The sequence below is a fragment of the Lutjanus erythropterus genome, chromosome 10 (assembly GCF_056507025.1).
Source record: "Lutjanus erythropterus isolate fLutEry1 chromosome 10, fLutEry1.hap2, whole genome shotgun sequence".
Lineage (NCBI taxonomy): Eukaryota > Metazoa > Chordata > Actinopteri > Lutjaniformes > Lutjanidae > Lutjanus > Lutjanus erythropterus.
The window spans coordinates 31,309,781-31,329,467 of record NC_139326.1 but is presented as its reverse complement, the minus strand read 5'-3'; the positions used below and the strand labels follow the sequence as shown (position 1 = coordinate 31,329,467).

The 19,687-nt window shown below is 40.0% G+C and overlaps 1 protein-coding gene across 5 annotated transcripts in view; it reads left to right on the top strand.

Annotated features, from left to right (window-relative positions):
- Positions 1–18,183, top strand: part of rhobtb4 (Rho related BTB domain containing 4) — a 64,789-nt gene extending 46,606 nt beyond the window's left edge. For all 5 annotated transcript variants that reach the window (XM_084729038.1, XM_084729035.1, XM_084729037.1 and 2 more), the window contains 8 exons: positions 4,478–4,663; positions 5,101–5,920; positions 6,736–6,955; positions 8,333–8,451; positions 14,924–15,074; positions 15,279–15,367; positions 15,476–15,581; positions 16,790–18,183. In XM_084729038.1, the coding sequence (XP_084585164.1) occupies positions 4,478–4,663; positions 5,101–5,920; positions 6,736–6,955; positions 8,333–8,451; positions 14,924–15,074; positions 15,279–15,367; positions 15,476–15,581; positions 16,790–16,968 (1,870 nt within the window). In that variant the 3' untranslated portion in view covers positions 16,969–18,183. The remainder of the gene's footprint in view (positions 1–4,477; positions 4,664–5,100; positions 5,921–6,735; positions 6,956–8,332; positions 8,452–14,923; positions 15,075–15,278; positions 15,368–15,475; positions 15,582–16,789) is intronic.
- The last annotated feature ends 1,504 nt before the right edge of the window (positions 18,184–19,687 follow it).

Below are 19,687 nucleotides of genomic sequence, written 5' to 3'. Positions count from 1 at the left end.
TAACACTTTGCTGTCCTTTCACCTCTGATACAGCTGTCCTCTGTCCTTCCTTACAATTTAGGTTATCTACATCAGGGTTTCTCACAATTTTGTGAATGAAAGCTGAAATCTGTAACATATTTACTGTACTGAATGACTGTGTTTTTTTTGCCTGTTTCACATAGTTAAAATCAATGCTGAATAATTGCTAAATGAGTATCTGTTTATGAGTTATAAAAAATCATCAATGATAGTTTAGAAGTAGTAAATATTTATAACTGTTAAATAGAGCAATATGTTAATGAAGTCTGGCAGGCAGTGAGGCAGGCAGTCACTGAACTCAAAACTCCAGAGCGTGTATTTTCAAAGCAGTGGGACTTCCTTCGCTTATTATTGTCAAATTATAATATGGCGCTTGTCTTGCACTCCTTCAGTGTTCCTGCAGCCTGCTTGAGCTTCCTCGAGTCTGGGGAGAAGGGGGGCTTGGGGAGACAACTCACTTCATCTATGGCTCATATGTTAAGTAGGATTCAACCTAATATATAAATATACAGTACTGTCTAAGGCGCCAACTTGCTATATGTGGACTGCAGTGCTCATTTTTGCAAGAGCATTTGCTACATATTTCTTCTTTAAAAGAGGAATATGTGAGACCATAGTGTTCAAAAATATATACTCTGGAGTTGAAGATCAGTGACTGCCTGCCTTACTATATTTACTTATTACTCAGCTTAACCATTATAAACATCTGCTCTTTCCACAAGATTATTAGTTTGGCATTCATTTTAATGCTAACACATGTGAAACAAGTGAACAAAAGCAGTTAGAAAATTCAAGGGAGAACATGCAATTCAGAAAATTAATCTGCAATGATATATCATGGTTATTTTATGATTTAATACACTAAATATATTACATATTTCTCCCTTAAGACCCACTTCTGCTTGTTAAAAATCTTTGGACCACGTTCCCAAGTAGGTTGAGAATATTTGGTCTGCATGACTTCACATGTTGTATAACTTCCTTGGCACTAGTGTCTCACTGTAAACAGAATAACAGTGCATACATGAGTACAATATGTAGGTTATGTGGGTTCAGCCACAGTTGAACCTGGAAATAGCTCTGCAGTGCAAAACAGCAGCACTAATGGACTGTTCTGGTACTAATTTTTAATGTTTACCTTAGCTTAGCACTTAGAACTTTCAAATAGCTGCTTAAAAGAAAAAAAAAAAAAAAAAAGGTTAAAGGGATAGTTCACCCAAAAATGAAAATTCAGTCATTATTTTCTCACCCTCATGCCAGGGCGGGTTTATTTTGTTAGTCCACGAAACACTGTTGGAGTTTCACAGAAAAACAGCCCTGCACAACCTCCCAACCAATGTAAGTTAATGGTAACCAGTTTTCAGACTAAAGATTCAGACTAAGATTCAGACTAAAAACATGGTGGAAATTCTTTAATTCTGCTGTTTTTATACGTTTGAAAACTGGTCACCATTCACTTCCATTGTTTGGGAGATTCTGCTACGCTGTTTTCCTGTGAAACTAAACCCAACCTTCAATCAGTATTAGGGTGAGTAAATGTGAGGGTGAGGCTGAATTTTCATTTTTGGGTGAGCTCTCTCTTTAAGATCAGACAGGTTCAAAAGCCCTCTGGGGCTCATATGTCTGTGTCCCTGTAGCCTTTGTAAAGCTGTTTCTAGCTAAGTGCATCCCCTCAGTCTTTACAGTGTCAGTGGTGAGTACAGCATTATGTTAAAATAAAGGTATACTGGCCCAAACAATTGCAGTAAAGCTTAAAGTATTTTCCTTTAACCACGAGAGCAAAGGCACGTACACATAACATGACCTCAAGCCGACTAAGCCATGGTAATGATCCTTTGACTAAGTGCTAATGGGAATTCCTATGTGTGTGTATGTGTGTGAGCTCTGATGTAATACTTCAGCAGTGTGTATTATGACCCTGTGAGTAGGAGCTTTTCAGAGATTACATTAGTGAAAGTAAAGATGGACTATGGAACTTGTGTCTACACTGTGAAAAAATGTCCTTTGTAGGACGTTTGTTGTTATAGTGCTGTGTGCCTTCATGAGTAACTCGACTTGTCACCTCAAGGCTGCTTCCTTTTTTAAGATTTTCAAACACTTGCAACTGTCGAAAGTTCTTTAAAACAGGTGGAATTACCTCTTGTCGCAGGCCTTCATTTAAGCAGAGTTGGACTTTGAAGTTTAAATACTAGATAAAAGAAGTAGATTGATATATATATATATATATATATATATATATATATATATATATATATATATATATATATATATATATATATTATTTATTTATTTATTAATTTATTTATTTATTCATATATTTTTACACTGCAGCCTTTGTCTGCTCAGTAAATAGGGCATGTTTGTTGGAGAGCAGGTATTTTTACCCCAGGGAAATAAGAGACGTGTTTAAGTGGTGTGTAATGCTGTTCTCAGGTTCAGGATGTGGTTTCGCACCTCACACCTTCTGGTGAATAAGTTATATATATATAATGGAAATCTCTTATCATCACATCTGTTCAGATCAAATAGATCTCCATAAGAAGATAAAAAATAAACAAACTACACTGCAGCGCTTTTCAAAATACTGTATGTGTGTAAATGATAACTCTTCATTTTACATCCCCCCAATTTCATGGTATGTAGGTGGTAATTAGCAAGGAACTTATTTAGAATTTCTTTGAAATGATCCCAACATGTATCACAAGTTCCATGATGAAATTTCTTTGAAACAACCCCCAAATTATGGGGGAGTTATGTCATGAATGTGAATATGAATTTGAAGTGTTAAGCACTGCAGTGGTTATGGGCTTGTCGTTGTTGTTGTTGAAGTTTGTATCGTTCAGGCCGGTTTGTTACTGGTCTGCTGAAGTTAGGCAGAAACCAGTTGGAAATTAGGCTGCAACAACTTGCTTCAATTTTACAGGCCTCCTCAGCAGCAATTAGGCAGAAACTATATGGAAGTTAAGCTGCAACAATTCAGTTACATGCCTGTTATGCAGAAGTTACAAATGAGTTAAGCATTTACAATTAATCTCCTGCTGCCCTGATGTGAAGAGTAGACAAAGATGACGTCTCTGATATTTTGGGGTAAATGCTGGGGGAATTTCAAAGAAATTCCAAATAAGTTTCTTGATAATTACCACCTACTTACCATGGAATTGAGGACCTGCACAATGAAGAGTTACCCAGTAGAGTAGGGTGGAGAAGGGTCCACTCAAGGGCGCATTATGTGACAGGCATTTTCAGTAGACTTGATAAGGGCACCTTCGACCTGAGGAACATGTGAGGAAGTGTTGCTGCTGCATCTTGTTAATTTTCTGTGTTTCATGACTTCAGTGGACACACAGCACCAGCCTCGGGTAGCCAGCAGGACGAAAGCAGAAGTGATTTTTTTTTAATAAAATGTAGAATTGCTATAGTTTCACATTTTTTTCCATATGTTATCATGTACGGAAAGACCCAAAATAAACACTATGAGTGGACTGCTTGATTACTCTAAGTTAATTATTTAACCAATATTTATTAAAGCATGATTCTGTCCCAGATTTTTTCCATACAAGTGGTTGATCATGTAACTGTTCACTCTATATGATTCCCACTGTATTTAATTATCTGCAGCTTATCAGTGATGGTTAATGCAGCACACAAGTTACATAAGTGATAATTTTGCTAATGCAAAATAGGCCTGATCCTGTGCTGCTGGGGTTAAGTGCCCTGTGCTGTTTGTTGTTTTAAGAGGTAGATCATTTAGGAATTTTAGATTCTTGCACTGTCAGCGTTGTCTTGATACCGAATGATCCGTCTCACTTAACACAGATTTATCATTACCTAGAAACGGGCACACAAGCACCAACATGCCACAGATATATCAGCACCAGAGAACAGCTGTAAGTGCTGCTGTCTGCCTGCTCAAACACATGGGTTGAGGAAATGAATTTGTGTGTGTGTGTGTGTGTGTGTGTGTGTGTGTGTGTGTGTGTGTGTGTCCTGATCTATTCTTAGCCTTCTCTTTGTGGTCCATGTAGCCTTGGAGGGCTTAGGGAGATTTACGTAAGAGGGAGAGAGAGATGGGCAACACAGATCACCAGCCCAGAGGCCCAGACTCACACACACAGACGAACACACACGTCTTGTGACCCCAGCTTTCTCGATAGCACTGTCCATGCTCCCACAATGCCTTGCAGCTGTTGAACAAGCTTCTTCCATATACATATCACACATGTTTTAACATAAAGTGACAAGATGTTCGGTGACTCAGCGCTGACCCCTTTTTTCTTTCGCTCCTTTCCGTCCCCTTCACTCCATCAAAGGCTGCATGTCTCCTCTCTGCTGACGTCTCCTGCTCATGACACAACAAATCAGCTCTCTTGTGTCTTCTTTCCCCTATCTTATCTTTGATCTCCGTTGTAATGTTGTAAGTACATGAAATAAGACTTTTTCAATCCCTCCTGTGCAGGTCTGACGTTGTGGTGCTTTGCTTCTCTCTGGCTAATCCCAATTCCCTGCGCCACGTACGCACCATGTGGTTCCCAGAGATCAAGCACTTTTGTCCCCGGACGCCCATCATTCTCGTCGGCTGCCAGCTGGATCTGCGCTATGCTGACCTGGATGCAGTTAACCGTGCACGAAGACCGTTAGCCAAGTGAGCCACCTTCTATGTCAGGCATTAGTAGACATATTTAGATAATTAGCTTACTGCTTATCTCAATGAACTAGCTCCTAATAATCACATAATGGTAGAGTATGGAAACTTTTGCCAGTTTATACAAAAATGGTCCAAATTTGCAAGACATTTGGATGGAAACATGGCTACTGTAAATAAGACATTGACAGTTGCTCTATCTATCACTGATATTGTGAAGAAAAACCTGAGTATTTTGGCTGCTTTACATTTAATTTATTTACTGCAATCCCAATTGTTCCTTCATGAGAATAAAATGTAGGTAAATTCTGTTAAAATGAGTAGTGAGGTACAGATATTACTGGCTAATGTAAATTTCTTATATTATTGAGATATTCAACTTCCTACTTCCTGTTTACTTGTACTTACTTAAGTCTTTATCTCTTCCTGTCACACAGACCCATCAAACCTACAGATATCCTTCCACCAGAGAGAGGCCACGAGGTGGCAAAGGAGCTTGGGATTCCCTACTATGAGACCAGCATTGTTGCCCAATTTGGAGTCAAAGATGTTTTTGACAATGCCATCCGAGCCGCCCTCATCTCCCGTCGACACTTACAGTTCTGGAAGTCCCACCTGAAAAAAGTCCAAAGGCCCCTTCTTCAGGCGCCCTTCCTGCCTCCTCGCCCACCTCGACCCATAGTGGGCATTCCAGACCCCCCTCCCACAGATGGCGAGGGCCCTGATTCCCTTTTCTGCCAGCCACTGTGTGCAGATGTCCTTTTCCTTCTGCAAGGTGGTGCCACTCGTGTCTTTGCACACAAAGTCTATCTTGCTACTTCCTGCTCCAAGTTCTATGACCTCTTCACCCTCGATCTTGGTGGATCAAGTCTGGGGCCACGGGGGGAGGAACAGGAGAGCAAGAAAAACTTGGAGAGCGGGGAGGAAGATGAGCAGAGCAGGAGAGGAGCCAAGGAGCAAGCTGGGCGCACTAAAAGCCTGGACATTGATAAGGATGGGGTTGATGGAGGAGTGCGGGGCCTGAATCGACCCCAGCTGCTCCAGCAGGGCTCTTTGAGGACTTCCCAGAGTGATAATGCACTCCCCTCTCGAGCTCTGTACTCCCTGGGTGCACTGGGGACTGGTCGAGCACTTTCAGGATGGGGAAGGGGCTTCCTGAGTGTGTGCCTGGAGCATGTTGATGATCCTATGACTGGACGACCACGACTCATGACTGTTGTAGCCATGGATGCACTTATACAGGAAGAACCATTTAAGGTAACTGGCCTAAAAGAATCAAGACATTCATATGTTATAGAGGAAAATAACACAATTTTCCCTTAAAAGTCCCATCTCTTTGTGCTCTGTGCTCCAATAACAGTTGCGCAAGCTTGGTACTCAGATGAACCCTTGTCAACTTACTCCTTTCCTGTTTCCTCTGCCTACATATGTTATTTGCTAAGCGATGTTGAAAAGAGAAACAAATTTTGAGGATGGTTAGATGTTGCAGGGGGACCTTCAAAGCAACATATAGGACTACAGTCACATTTTAGTTAACTTTGCAAAATGCTAAGAAACTTGTTAGCTAACAGTTTAGCTAGCATCTGAATGCAGTGCAGCTAACTAGCCAGCTTTTTGCTAACATGAGCTATCAGATAATAATAGTAGAAACTAGTTAGCTAATGATTGATGTAGATTAGAAATAGATGTATATTAATTTAGGTATGATATTGCCACTCAGCCATGTTTCCTGTTTTTCCCAGTGGCCACTCGTGATATTGCAGTGAAAAATTCCCCTGCAGCCCAAAAAGCATGTATCCCTCAAGTCACCATTATAATCAATTACCAATCAATTATGACTCAGGAGGAGTTTTTATATTTCTAAAGTTTTCCTAGAGCCGAGAAAATAAATGGAAAGTCTTTGGGCCGAGCGGGAACTCCTGAGAGAAACACTACTGCATATATTCAGTGTTACACATACTGTGGAAATAAATCTGCAAGCTAGAAAAGTTTTTTGACAAATGTGTCAGGAGAAAGAGCTTTTTGGTTTCCCAGAGCTGCATATTTGAGGTGTGGTTCCTCTCTGGTTTCAGGCGGTGCTTCAGTACCTGTACACAGGCAGTCTGGATGAGGGCAGAGGGGATCTGATGCAGGTGGCTACCATCGCAGAGCTTCTTGAGGTGTTTGACCTGCGGATGATGGTGGCAAATGTCCTCAACAGAGAGAGCTTCATGAACCAGGAGATCACCAAGGCCTTCCATGTGCGCAGAGCCAACCGCATCAAAGAGTGTCTCAATAAAGGGACCTTTGCTGGTAAACCACTGTGCCAACCATTCAGTGCTGTTCAGAACTTTCTAGCATTGGTGTCATTGTAAATGTTTTCCATTTATGCATCAGTAGGTGTTTGTAAGTGTGAGCATGTGTGCGTGTGTGTGTGTGTGTGTGTGTGTGAGAGAGAGAGAGAGAGAGAGAGAGAGAGAGAGAGAGAGAGAGAGAGAGAGAGAGAGAGGAAGAGAGAGATAGTGTGACTAATATGGAAAGTTGATTTTGAGAATGTGTGAGAAAGTACAAAAAAAGCTAATTTCCAGCATTCTCTTTCAGTCTCTGAAAATGTACACCATGTGTACATTTGATCATACACTTTTCATTGAATATTTGCTATAAAATATGCATTTTTGTGTGTTTTATTTCTGAAGACCTGTTAAAGCCATCGAGCCATTTGATGGCTTCAGTTTCAGTCTGCTTGGTTGTCTTGTGTTTGCTCTTGTGTGCTTCCTGTGTCTTGTGTTTGTGTTGTGTTGTCTGTCCCCTAAGCTGTTCTGTATGCATGTTGTCACAGCATTTGCAGCCAGTGCCAGATATCTGCTGTCTCCCAACAAAGTCTGTCTCACATTCACTTCTTTCTATACTTTCTTTGTTGACTTCAATAAGAATCCTTTGTTAAATGCTTATGAGAGAATTTATTGATAAATGAAACTGTCAGATCAATTGTGTAAACAGATCTGCCTTATCCTTTTTATTGTGCAACCTAATACAACCTCTAGTGGAGTGGGTGGATTTGAAGGTCTAATCACAAACTAGTTGGGTACACTGTGTAAAATGTAAGTAAAAACAAAATGCACTGATTTATAAAAACTTTTTGACCTTTAAACAATGAAGTATGAATGAAATCAAAAGTCTTTGTACTGTATTCAACTGAAAAAAGGTTGACTTTTTATTTTTTATAAATCTTTGCAAATTGCATTCTGTTTTTATTTCTGTTTTTATATGCTTTTCACAACATCCCAACTATTTTGGAACTGGAGTTGCACAAAGAATTATGGGTAGCTGAAATCCTTTGCTCTCAGATTTAGCCCTTTATAGCTTTATTACACACAGTTGCTGTGTTCCCTATCAACACTTTCTCTACCAAATCTCAGGTCCAGAGTCCACTCAGGATTTACCCCATGACCTACTACCCTGCGTGTGCTCTCCTTCCCTTATTCTATGTCAAAAGCTGTTCTGTCTTTCTGTCAATTTATCTCTCTGTCTGTCTACCTGTGTCTATGTCTCTGTGTGTGTCTGTCTGGCCTTCTGTCTGCCTGTGTGTATGTATGTCTGGACGTCTGCCTTGTCTGTCTTTCCCCCTCTGTAGCTTGGGCTTCTGTGGCACTCCACGAGATGAATGCTCTTTTCCCACCCCGGTTTTAGATGTGGTGTTCCGTCTGGATGATGGCTGCCTCCCGGCCCACAAGCCCCTGCTCATCTCCAGCTGCAACTGGATGGCCGCCATGTTCCGTGGCTCATTCATGGAAAGCTACATTGAGGAGGTGAGTTCAGAAATACCCGGAAGAGGCTGAAGATGTAGTTAGACTTGAGGTTTGAGGAGAGATTAAGTTTCAATGTCCAGTTAAATAAGGCCTCAGCCTTTAGGGGAAATCTAATCACACACTTGTACTCAGCGCTTTTGTAAACAACAGCAGTAGCAGCTGATAAAAGAATCAATAAATGAGGTAAAGGTAAATGGGTCACTTGATAAGGGTGAGATCATGCAATGGCCAAACGTTCTGAAGCTTGTCTGCAGCTAATCTGACCTACTACTGGACCCATCGGCCTAATATTATTTTGCATGTATAACTGTGTGTTCGGTGATTGACAATGTTTGATAAAACTATTTCACTGATAGCACTTTTTCATACTCTTTTAATTGGAGACATATTCATGAAATTGAACAACCTGTGGGCATCTAGTAAGTGAAGCTTTATAGCTCAGGATGCCAGGGTTGCAAACCATGTGTGAATATGGTTGAAGCTCTGCAAATACAAAGCCTGTGATAGTAGAACTAGGATGTTTCACTAACCTGTCTCAGTAAAGTAAGTCCAGAAGAGTCACCCTTTTGAGGTCAGCATTCCCCAAGTGGCGGGTCCGGTTACTTTGGGTGTGCTCTCACCTGAGGTTCAGCTTCTGGCTGCCTGGTGCTCCGCCGGGGGCAGGGCCCCTGCACCGGACCTGACCTAACCACAGAGGAAGTTCAAGCCTCCGACTGTCTTTAAGTTGATGCTCCCTGGACTGTGTTCCAGAACCAGATCGCCCGGGGTATGGTTACTTTCAAGGTCTGTGGGGTTAGGTTACGTAGATTCAGGCCTTCAGAAGGACTGGAAGTAATCAAATAAACAGAGAGACAGGAAATAGGAACATAAATTTACAAAAACTGTATATGAAGTTTAAGTGTAAATCTCAAAGTTATAGAAGACATCGTAAAAGAAAACTAATGTTGACTTGAGGAAGAAAACCATTTAGTTTTTTGTATTTCCACGTGGATAGCCTGGATGTTATTCCAGAACACATCATGTGAGTGGGTGTGAAAAAAGCTACTGCAGCTATTGTGGACGGTGGTGAAAAACAGGACATCAGCATCAGTGAGGGGCCACAGCGTTTTCTGCTGGTGGGCTACCGGTGTCTATGGTTACTCTAAACAGCTCGTGTTAGTGACTATTGTGACATTGTTTATGGCATGAAGCTGGCACAGCATAGAGGGCAGGTGTTTCGGAGACAGAGACTCAAAGACTGACTACACAATGAAGCCGTCAGCATTTATGAGCAACAGTGAATTTACGTTTGCATATGAACGTATCTGCATTTTTTACCTAAATGTTCTACAGTACTAATTAGTGAATTTGATTTTATATGTTAATAGGAAGCTGCAGTTATTGGATTGTCTGCTGGCTTTAATCCTCCTTGGTCAGGGAGAGGTGTAGCCTGCTAAGTGTTACTAATGTACACACTGCATTTTCAAATTGCAATGCCGTTGGCTGACAATATATCATATTCACTTCTAGCAGAAATGCTTGCTAAAACACTTAACTGGTCTTTGGAATGGAAGTGGAGCTTTAAGAGCAACACACAATAACATAATTACACAACCTTGACACAGCAGATGGTCTAGTTATATTCAATTTAAAGAATCAATACTTAAGAATGTGTTAAAAGGCAAAAAGGATAGTTACAGTTTTTGTAGTGGGGTTGTATGAGGTGCTTATCCATAGTCAGTGTATCACCTACAGTAGATGGAGTTCCTGAGTACCAGTGTAGGAAGCTAAGCAATGTACTGCTGTGGACAGGGTCAGCAGCAAAACGTATTTCAGATACCTAAAAAAAGGCCCACTTGAAAGTTTAAGTGCAGACACCAGACTCTTAGGACACAGAAGTCTACCGCTGCCGGGAACAGTTAGTGTTATTGCGGCGAGTTTGGTGTTTTAAAGGGTTAATTTGGAAAGACTGAAGTCACACTGTTGTCAAATCAGCAAAAGACCTACAACTCCTCTGTTCTGGGAGGTATAATTACTTATTTTGCTAAAGGAGTCTGATTGCTTGTGGCTTATATGATGGCGGTTGCCTATTGGAAAAGGGTGTCACATAAGGCGGTGAAAATATTCTAAATATAGTGTACACTATACACTTAGTATCCTATACTGGTAGTCTAAACTTATTTAAAGGTTATATGTTTAAGCCACCTTACAGAGTTAAAAAGTAGCAGTTGATGATGCATCTAACTCTGAAGTCAGATTAGGGATATTGAGGAATAATACTAATATACCTATTTAAATTAAACAAAATTATTCAGTTCCACAAGATTAAATTGAACTTAATGGGTTTGGATCATTTCAGGACACAACAACATGAGCCTTTAGGTCATTTTAAACCTGCCACCATAAATAAATAATGCTGAACTTAACATTAACATTGCACATAGGCTACTGTACATGTCTTCTAGGTGTGTTCGTGTAAAGGTGTATATGTATATATTGTTTTATTTATTTACTTATTGTTTTTTATTGATTATATGTTGAATGAAGGGGATACAACTTACAATTTTATTGTGCAACCTTGTGTTGTAAAATGACAGATGAATTAACTTTGACCTTGAACAGACTTTATCACTGTACTATCGTATTACAACTGTTGTTGTCTTGTGTTTTGGAAGAGCATTTTATATATAAGTCCATTATATGAGACTTCAATGCAGAACCTGTAACAATAGCTGTGAAAGTAGTGTGTGATTAGCCAATGCTATTTTCATGCTCATGCCACACTTCCCTCTCAGTATTTTTAGGATCACACAGCTCAGTGCGCATGCTGTTGTGTGATAACATGACTATTCTCGTTTTGTGCAGAACAATATTAAGATATATCTGTCATTGTTTATTATTAGCATTATTATTAATTAATTAATTTGTTTATTAGTTAATTTATTTGCAAGGGACCGTGGCAGAGACATTGTAGCAAGTTACAGTAACAAGATACAGATGTGTTGCATGAATGGTTTCTAGCTGAGGCTGATTTGCAACCTCTGTGGTTAGGTTTTTCTACTGCCACTCATGACAGAAAATAACAAGAATTCATTAGTACAATTGAGAACATAATAGTGAAGTGCATAATCTGAAATCAATGATCAGTGATCACAGGTTTTGCTTTGTTGTGATAGGGCACTTCTAAAACATATTCCTTTTACTGAGAAGGATGACTGAGCAAAAGTGGTTTTGCGCTGTGCCGCCCTACAGTTGCCATTTGCTAATTCTCTAGTCGCTGTTCTCTCAGAGTCCCTCGTGGCGTATGAACAAAGCACAGTTGGTGCAATATGGAGAACAAATTTAAAAAACAATCTGATAAAAATGAGAACTTGATAAAGCTGTCAAAACTGAGAATCAGTATAGTGGTAATGTAGTGGTATATAGTAATAGTGGTGCCATTTCATTTGTTTAGTGCTTGTTTGCATAATGATGTATGAGGTTTGACAGTTGACTGTGAGGCACAGCACCATACAGTAACATAATAGGATAAGTGTGAAAATACCATGGCATGCATGAACAATTGTTCTATCATTCAAAAACTAGTATTCTTTTTGGTATTAGCAACATCATAGAAACTTCATACAATAAACATGTTTACATGGACCGTCACTTATAGTTGCTAATACAAAAAACGTAGAACAACATATGTGCATAAAAGCAAACAAACAAATATGAAAAAATGGGGATGCACTTATAATAAATACCTAATGTAGCTGTGTTCTTAAATAGCAAAAGATCCTTGAAAATCTACTTCTTGTAGCTCATCATATTATACACAATTACACATAATCCCGTAAGAAGTTTAAATATAACCTTATCGTATCCCACAATCCCCGATCAAGGTGCCTTAATGTGGCAGCAGCTTTTTCCATCCCATTTAAGTCCATGAACGCTTCCAACAGCTCAAGCTAAAACAGGTCCGAGTTCTTATCTTCTAAGTCAAAGCAATTTTCCGTTCAGAAGCAAGACAACCCAATATTACAAATCTCATTTTCCTTACATGGAAAACATGCATTTTGTATCCTAGTAAACATAGTATCGGTCAGTGGTTCCCAACTGGTTTTCCTTAACAGACCCCTTTTGTATCATCGTCAGCCTTGACGAAAGAGTTGTTCAAGAATTTCAACCATCCACGAAGAACGCTTTCTTCCAAAAAGGGTTCTTAATGAAACCCTTAGTCTTATAAAGAACCTTTGAACGCTTTCTTTAAAAATGGTTTTTCAGAAGCAAATGGTTCTGGGTAGAACCTAAGCCCTTCAGTGGGAACCCTGTAGGAATCTTTATTTCTAAGAATGTACAATACAATTATTTTGACATCTTGACATCTCATTAGCCCATTCTTGGACTGAAGGCACCCCAAATCTTCCAGATGAATTTGTCTGCCTATCATTCATTAATAGTTGGGACCCAACTTATAATGTGTTTGTCTCATGTCCTTAAATTGTCTTTTCCCTTGAGATGCAGTTTTTTAAGCCATTCAGGGACTGATATCTCATTTACACCCTCAAGTCATTGCAGCTATTTTTCTTTTCCTCCTTACCATTAGACCTCAGCTTTATGAGTTTGCAAATAAAACAAACCTGGCACTAAACGTTTAATTAACCTCCAGGACAGCAGATTGAGGGGCAAATGAACACCTGTCAGTGCATCTGGTCTTATCCATAAATGTCCCATCACCGTGAGTGTGTCCACTCATTAATGCTTCCAGGCCCCAGCTGGGGCTTTGAGCTCCAGAGTCTTGGTGTTGTGACATTTTAGCTATAACTAGAGGTCATGCCTCGCTGACATTTCCTAATTGGCTATGAGAGTGGAGGTTGAAGAGCGTCTCAGTGGGTACTCTCCTGCAGGGTCCAGGTCATCGCTCTTATCATCGTCTTCCTTCCTTTCATCCGTCCTTCCTGGGCTTAGACTGCTTTACCTGCTGCTGACTTGCTGTTGGTCTGACTAACAGTAATTAAGGTCTTGCTTATTTCTATGTGTTTATTTGAGCCTGAAAAGCAGCATCATCAGTGGCTTTGGTGTAGCTGAGGTCTAATTGATCATATGGCGCCATCTAGAGGTCAATATAGGTGATTGTTTTTTATAGTGGACTTTTGGTTTGACTTTTGTCAACCATAAAACATTACCCTAATATTAAACTAGATTAACTGAGCATATCTGTCTAATGATCACCTAAACTTGTTGGTCTGTATTAATTGATTATTCTATTTTTATAGGAGAATAATTTGCATAATCTAATGTTTTGTCTGTTCCTTTGGTTTACACTGATATTCACTTGAATAAGGGTCTGAATCTGATATATTTAATGCACATTAAAGCTGTTCTTGCTTCTCACTGTTCTCAGCATACTGTAGCAGAGCTATCTGCATGTGCTTTGGGTTCTTTAGCTTTAGCCACATTGCTCACATCAGTTGCCCACAGACAGCGCTTTCATCTGAGTCTAGATCAAAGAGAATGTGACCAGAGTGGCACATCCTCTGCCCTTTACCTCCACAAACCCACTGCACTGCTTTCACTCATATTACTGTCTATCCATTCTAGCCATTACACTTCATATAGCATACATGAATTTGCCATCATCTTTTTTGTATGTTTGTGTCTTTTATTTTAGCATGGAGGACCCACTGAGACAGAGGTCTCTTTTCCAGGGGGCCCTGCAGCAATGCAAAATGGAATAGAATATATACTTATAAACACAGCTCTACACATTTATGTATACATTTGTATATTTACAGATATATATACACATCAGACCATACACACTATGTGAACACTTGAAACAGTTGCACTACTGTACCTTTAGTTTGAAAATTATTCCTTGTAATGGCTGCAGCAATACTGAAGGCAGCCCTCCACATTCAGTCCCATACCTATGGAGTTTTTAGAGTGACGGAGTCTTGAGATCGAATTGTATGTCTTGAGATGTTGACTGACAAAAGACAGGTCAAATACAGAGGGAATTTACCAATTAGTGCTCTATAAATAAACAATACTGTGTTGCTTCCTCCGTTGAACCGGAGAGGACCATCCAACAGTATGACACAGGTCACAGTGGTGAATTTGGAACTCCTTACCTGTGTCAGATAGCAACACTCCAAAACCAGCAATACTGCAGCCTGCACAATCTGCTTTACTGAGAATAGTAAGGCAGGACTTATTTTGATTGGAAAAAAATCTATGCTTGACTTTGCCAGCTAAATTTGAAATGTGGGACCTAAAAGACAGATCGTGATCTAGCCAGATGCTCCACTACTTATACTGTTGGATGGACTCAATGTCTATGTTGTTTAAGGTGGACAGATGTGCATCTTTGAGGCCAATGTTCTGTCTGTACTTTCATAATTTTTTTTTTTCAAAAATTCAGCCTTACATTGAGGACCATCCGTTCTCTATATTGACTTCCTTCATTTCTCATGTGTTTTTGTTTCCTCTTGATCTGGTCATTTTCCAGGTACCCATTCCTAACACCAGTACAGCCTGTATGCACGGCGTCTTGGAGTTCTTGTACTGCGGTCTGCTGACACCCTGTCCTGGTCTGGAGCCCATGGAACTGATTGTTCTGGCCAACCGTCTCTGTTTGCCACGACTGGTCGCCCTCACAGGTAATGACTCTCTCTGCAGTGTTAGAAATGTTGAACGAACTACGTTTCATCAGTGACTCAGTATCAGATTGTCGCAGTGAGGTGTGTTTAATACAGACTTCCAGATAGACTAAGAATGTATGACTGGGAGATAAAGATGCAGCTTCACTGGTGCATGTAAACAGTAAATATTGACATGATTTTGTACATTTTGTGAATCTTCAGAACAGCACGCTGTGGATGAACTTCTCCAGTTGGCAGTGAAAGGGGGCGACATTGATGGACAGGTGTTGGCTTACCTTGAGCTTGCACAGGTCTGTCCCTTAACTAACAATTAATTCATAATTTATTTAATAATAAGTTAATAATAAGTTGTATTTTTAAAATGATATTTTGATAACAATCAGTTTCTCCTTCTGCAGTTCCACAATGCCAAGCAACTATCAGCTTGGTGTCTCCATCACATCTGCACTAATTATAACAGCATCTGTCGCAAGTTTCCCAAAGACATGAAGGCCATGTCTCCAGGTACAGACGCTTCTTTGCCTCTCTTGGCCTTGATGATGTAACATCTTTCATACATGTAGCTTTCCCCTCAGTAAAACTCCTACAAATTCTGCTTTGCAGTGATAGTTTGAACAATTGTAGCAAGCTGTGACTTGTTCATAGCAAACATTTGGTTGGAGTGGGAAGACAGAATTTTTGTACTGGTGCAGGGTATCTAAAAATAAAAATAATAGTAGGAGAAACACATTTCCCCCTCATGGGCTGTTTATGTAAAAAAAAATTAGCAGAGAAAAACGGTGTGTTGCATTAAAGGCAACATCCATCTTCATCTTACATGAAGGTGTCAATGCATTTTACAAAAGTTGTTGGAAATAAAGGTGCTAACTGGAATCATAAAGGGTTCTTCGCCTTGTCTCCATAGAAGAACTTTTTATAAAGGTTACACTTGGAACCTGCTCAGAGGGTTTTATGTAGAAGCCAATGTAAAGGGTTATACCCCCCCTATAACAGGTTCTACAGAGAACTCTTCTATGGTGTAATCATTCCACTCAGAACCCTCTCTTGGGGTTCTATCCTGAACCGTTCCATCTTCTAAGGATGCTGGACAACTAGGGTTCTACCAACAAATTCTTTTTATAACTCCATCAATGAATGGCACAATGGCACAATGTTCTTTGTACCATAATATAAAAGGGTTTTATCTAGAACCCACCCTGGGGATTCCACTGAGAACCCTGTTATGTAATGGTACAAATAACCCTTGACAAAAGAGTTCTTCTATGTTTCAGTAACTTGAAGAACTCTTTATTTCAAAGGGTTATTTGGGTGAAAAGGGTTTGTAATGGAACCTTTAGTTTTACAGAGAAGAGGTTCTGGGTAGAACATCAGCCCTTCAGTAGAGTATATAGATGGTAGCACCCACCACAACTGACTCTAACCATCCAGCCAGGTCATCACAATACATGCAAAGTGTGTAATCTTTACATATTTCAGCATATTTATTATAATTTCTTAAGTTGACCTTGCACATACAGCATACTATGCTACATACTTAGCATTGTCAATTTGTACATATGTATTATTATTAATTACTTATTCTTAATCTGTGCAGTATTCTTAATTTGTATGCAATCCTATTTTGTAAAGCTGCTACAATGAACTCTCATATTTTGTTGGTTTCATTGTAAATCAAATGATTCTGATTGATGTCTTTGTCTTCCTCTCTGTAGAGAACCAGAGGCACTTTGAGAAGCAGCGTTGGCCTCCTGTGTGGTTCCTGAAGGAGGAAGACCGCTACCTGCGCTCACAGAAGGAGCGCGAGCGTGAGGAGGAGATCCTGCGCAAGCAGCACACCAAACGGGGCTGGTGTTTCTGGAGACACCCGTCCTCCTCTCCACACATCTCCTAAAGGGTCGCCTCCACTGACTTCTTCATCCTCACCTGGGTCGTCCCACCCCAGGATAATTAACCCCCCCCCCCGTAACGCGTATGGAGGAGGTCGCCTTTGGACCCTCTATCAGTGGAGAAATGACTCTCAGTGCAACTACGCCTGAATGTCAGCATGTTTGGGGGAATGTATGTGCCTCTTTATAAATGTGGGTGACTTCATGAGTGCATTTTGGAATGCTTGTGTGAAGAGTTAACTGAAGGGTATGTGCGTGGATGTGTGGGTGTATGTTTGCGGTTCTTATGATTGAGTAATGCTTCCGAGTTGAGTGCTTCCCAGACGCCCTGATCTGTAAGGGCCTGCGGCGTTGCAGTGCAGCCCCTTGTCCCTTCCACAAGAGCTCTGTCCCTCCACCAGCACTCACAGCGTCCCGGCCTTTGAGTGATTGGACTGGGAGCAAGGGCTCTCTATCTCTCTCAGTCTCCATCCTTCACATTGACCTTAATGACTATTACACATTGACCACCGTGGCTCCTCTTGTGGAGCTTACCTCTGCCTTCACTTCTACGCAGACTGTTAGCTTGCACACACAGCCCCGTGCAAAAGATCCACCCCTCTAAAACCAGCACTGGATTCCCAGGAACTGACACCTACAATGTAACTATTATTATTTTGATATAATTTCACCTTTTTATATATTTTTTTTTTGCGCCTTCTAGGACACTCTTATCAGGGTAAATGGCGCACACTACTCCCAAGAAGTGCTGAGCACCTTGATCTCCATCTGAACCACGATGGGAACATTGTTCCCAGGTCTGAGTGTAAGAGCAACCGGAAAACCTTTGCCAACACTGTAAAAATTAAAAAACTGAGAAAACTCAAAATTTCAAGCCAGCCTACTTAAGTAGATTTTTAATTTTTTTAGTTTTGAGCCCAACCTTATCTCTTGTGTTTCGAAAAGGTTTTATGAACTAATAATATTTTGTTGAGGTAATTTACTTTTGTTCTTTAGATGAACTTTGAGTTATAGAAACCCCCAAAAATTGAATTTCAAAAAATGTTGAGTAAATTCATTCAAGTGGAAGAAATCAATGGCAAATAATTTAATATTTTTAGTTGCGTCCATTTAATTTTAAAACATCCAAATGATGACAAAGAGTTAAGTTTATCCAAAGAAGAAAAGTAAATTATAGCAAGAAAAGATTGTAGTTTGGCAAAAAAGTATTTCAAGGCAACCACCTTTTGAATCAAACTCAATCTTTAGTTGAGTTAATTTACTTCCTTTGGATAAACTTGAATTTATGAGTTGTATAAACTTAAAATTATGTGTATTTTAAAAAAATTGTTCACAGTCATTATTTGGCTGCTTGAAAAATATTAACCTGTATTCACTTTCACTTCAGATGAGCTCAAAGATTCAAGTTTATCTCAAGAAGAAAAGAAAATGATCTCAACAATAGATTACAGGTTGGCAAAACTGTGTTTAGTTTATTCTCAAAACTTAAGAGTTTGAGTTTAATTCAAAGCTCAAAAATCTACTGAAGGCATTTAAATTATGAGTTTTCTCAACTTGTCTTTACAGTGACGTTAGGACGCTCGAGTCAGGAGGCTTGATCATAGCTATCAGCCTTCAGTTTATTACTGATGTAATGACTGATGTCCATTATCCACCCCTGCACTCCCACCCTCTCCTCCTGCGCACCACACGTGCAAAAAAAAAGAAAAGCAAAATGAGGTGGACTCACCAAACTGCACTTCAGAGACATTCAAAGTGACCACTCTATAGCAATGATGAATGGGGTTAAAGAGGGCTAGCCTTACTTGATACCTCTGCCATGGAGGAGTGATGGCTACAGTGTTAAACAAATGTAACGTCCATGACCACTAGGTTGCGTTGAAGCACCTCAGCCAGCCTGCCTTTACACCCCTACACCACTAGGGGCAGCACTGCTCAGGGCCCCAGCACTAACCTTCACAGTAACTGACACAGGAGTTTTTATGCCTGTGGTTTCTTCACTCGAGTTTTTGATTATTAAGCTCAACAGTATGGCTTAAATCCTTGCAAAGTGTTAGAAGAAAGCTAAAGCACATTCACAGTGTTATTAATGCATTTAAAAGCTGATTTTTCACCTAATTCTGAATACCAAAGCTGTGATTCTTTTGATGTTTTGCTTCCCTCCTGGTTCCCTGTTTCCTTTAGTGGCAAAAGGGGATGGAGGAGAAAAGAGCGAGGAGAAAAATGGCTTTTAGCAGAAGAAGGTTGCATATGTATATATATAATAATTTAATCCCTCCTTGTGGTGTTTTTTCAGTCTGTGGTGTCAGGAGAAAAGTGTCACTGCTGGACATTGCCTTCCATTCCTTTTGCTGGAATTGAAAATGGTGCTCAAGACACAATAAGACAGTGTCCACATGAACACACACAGACACACACATGTGATTTTATGTTAACAGTTGAAGCGTCTGTCTAGTTGTTTAGTGTTTACCTGTGATGAACGTGCAGAAATGTGATGATAGTATTCAAATTTGACACATGAGCGTTTTTTTTAAACCTTAATTCCTCTTCTCCATTCGCTAACAGTCTGTAAGAGGTCATAATAGGTCAGTAGTATTGTCTTTTGCTGCTTTTGTATTGTATTTGCTTCCTCGTTAACCAAGAACTTTGGATTGAATTTGCAGTCTTGAGTGTTGTCTCAAACTGCATAAGAGCGCAAATCGGATTTTCTCGTTAAGGGTGCTA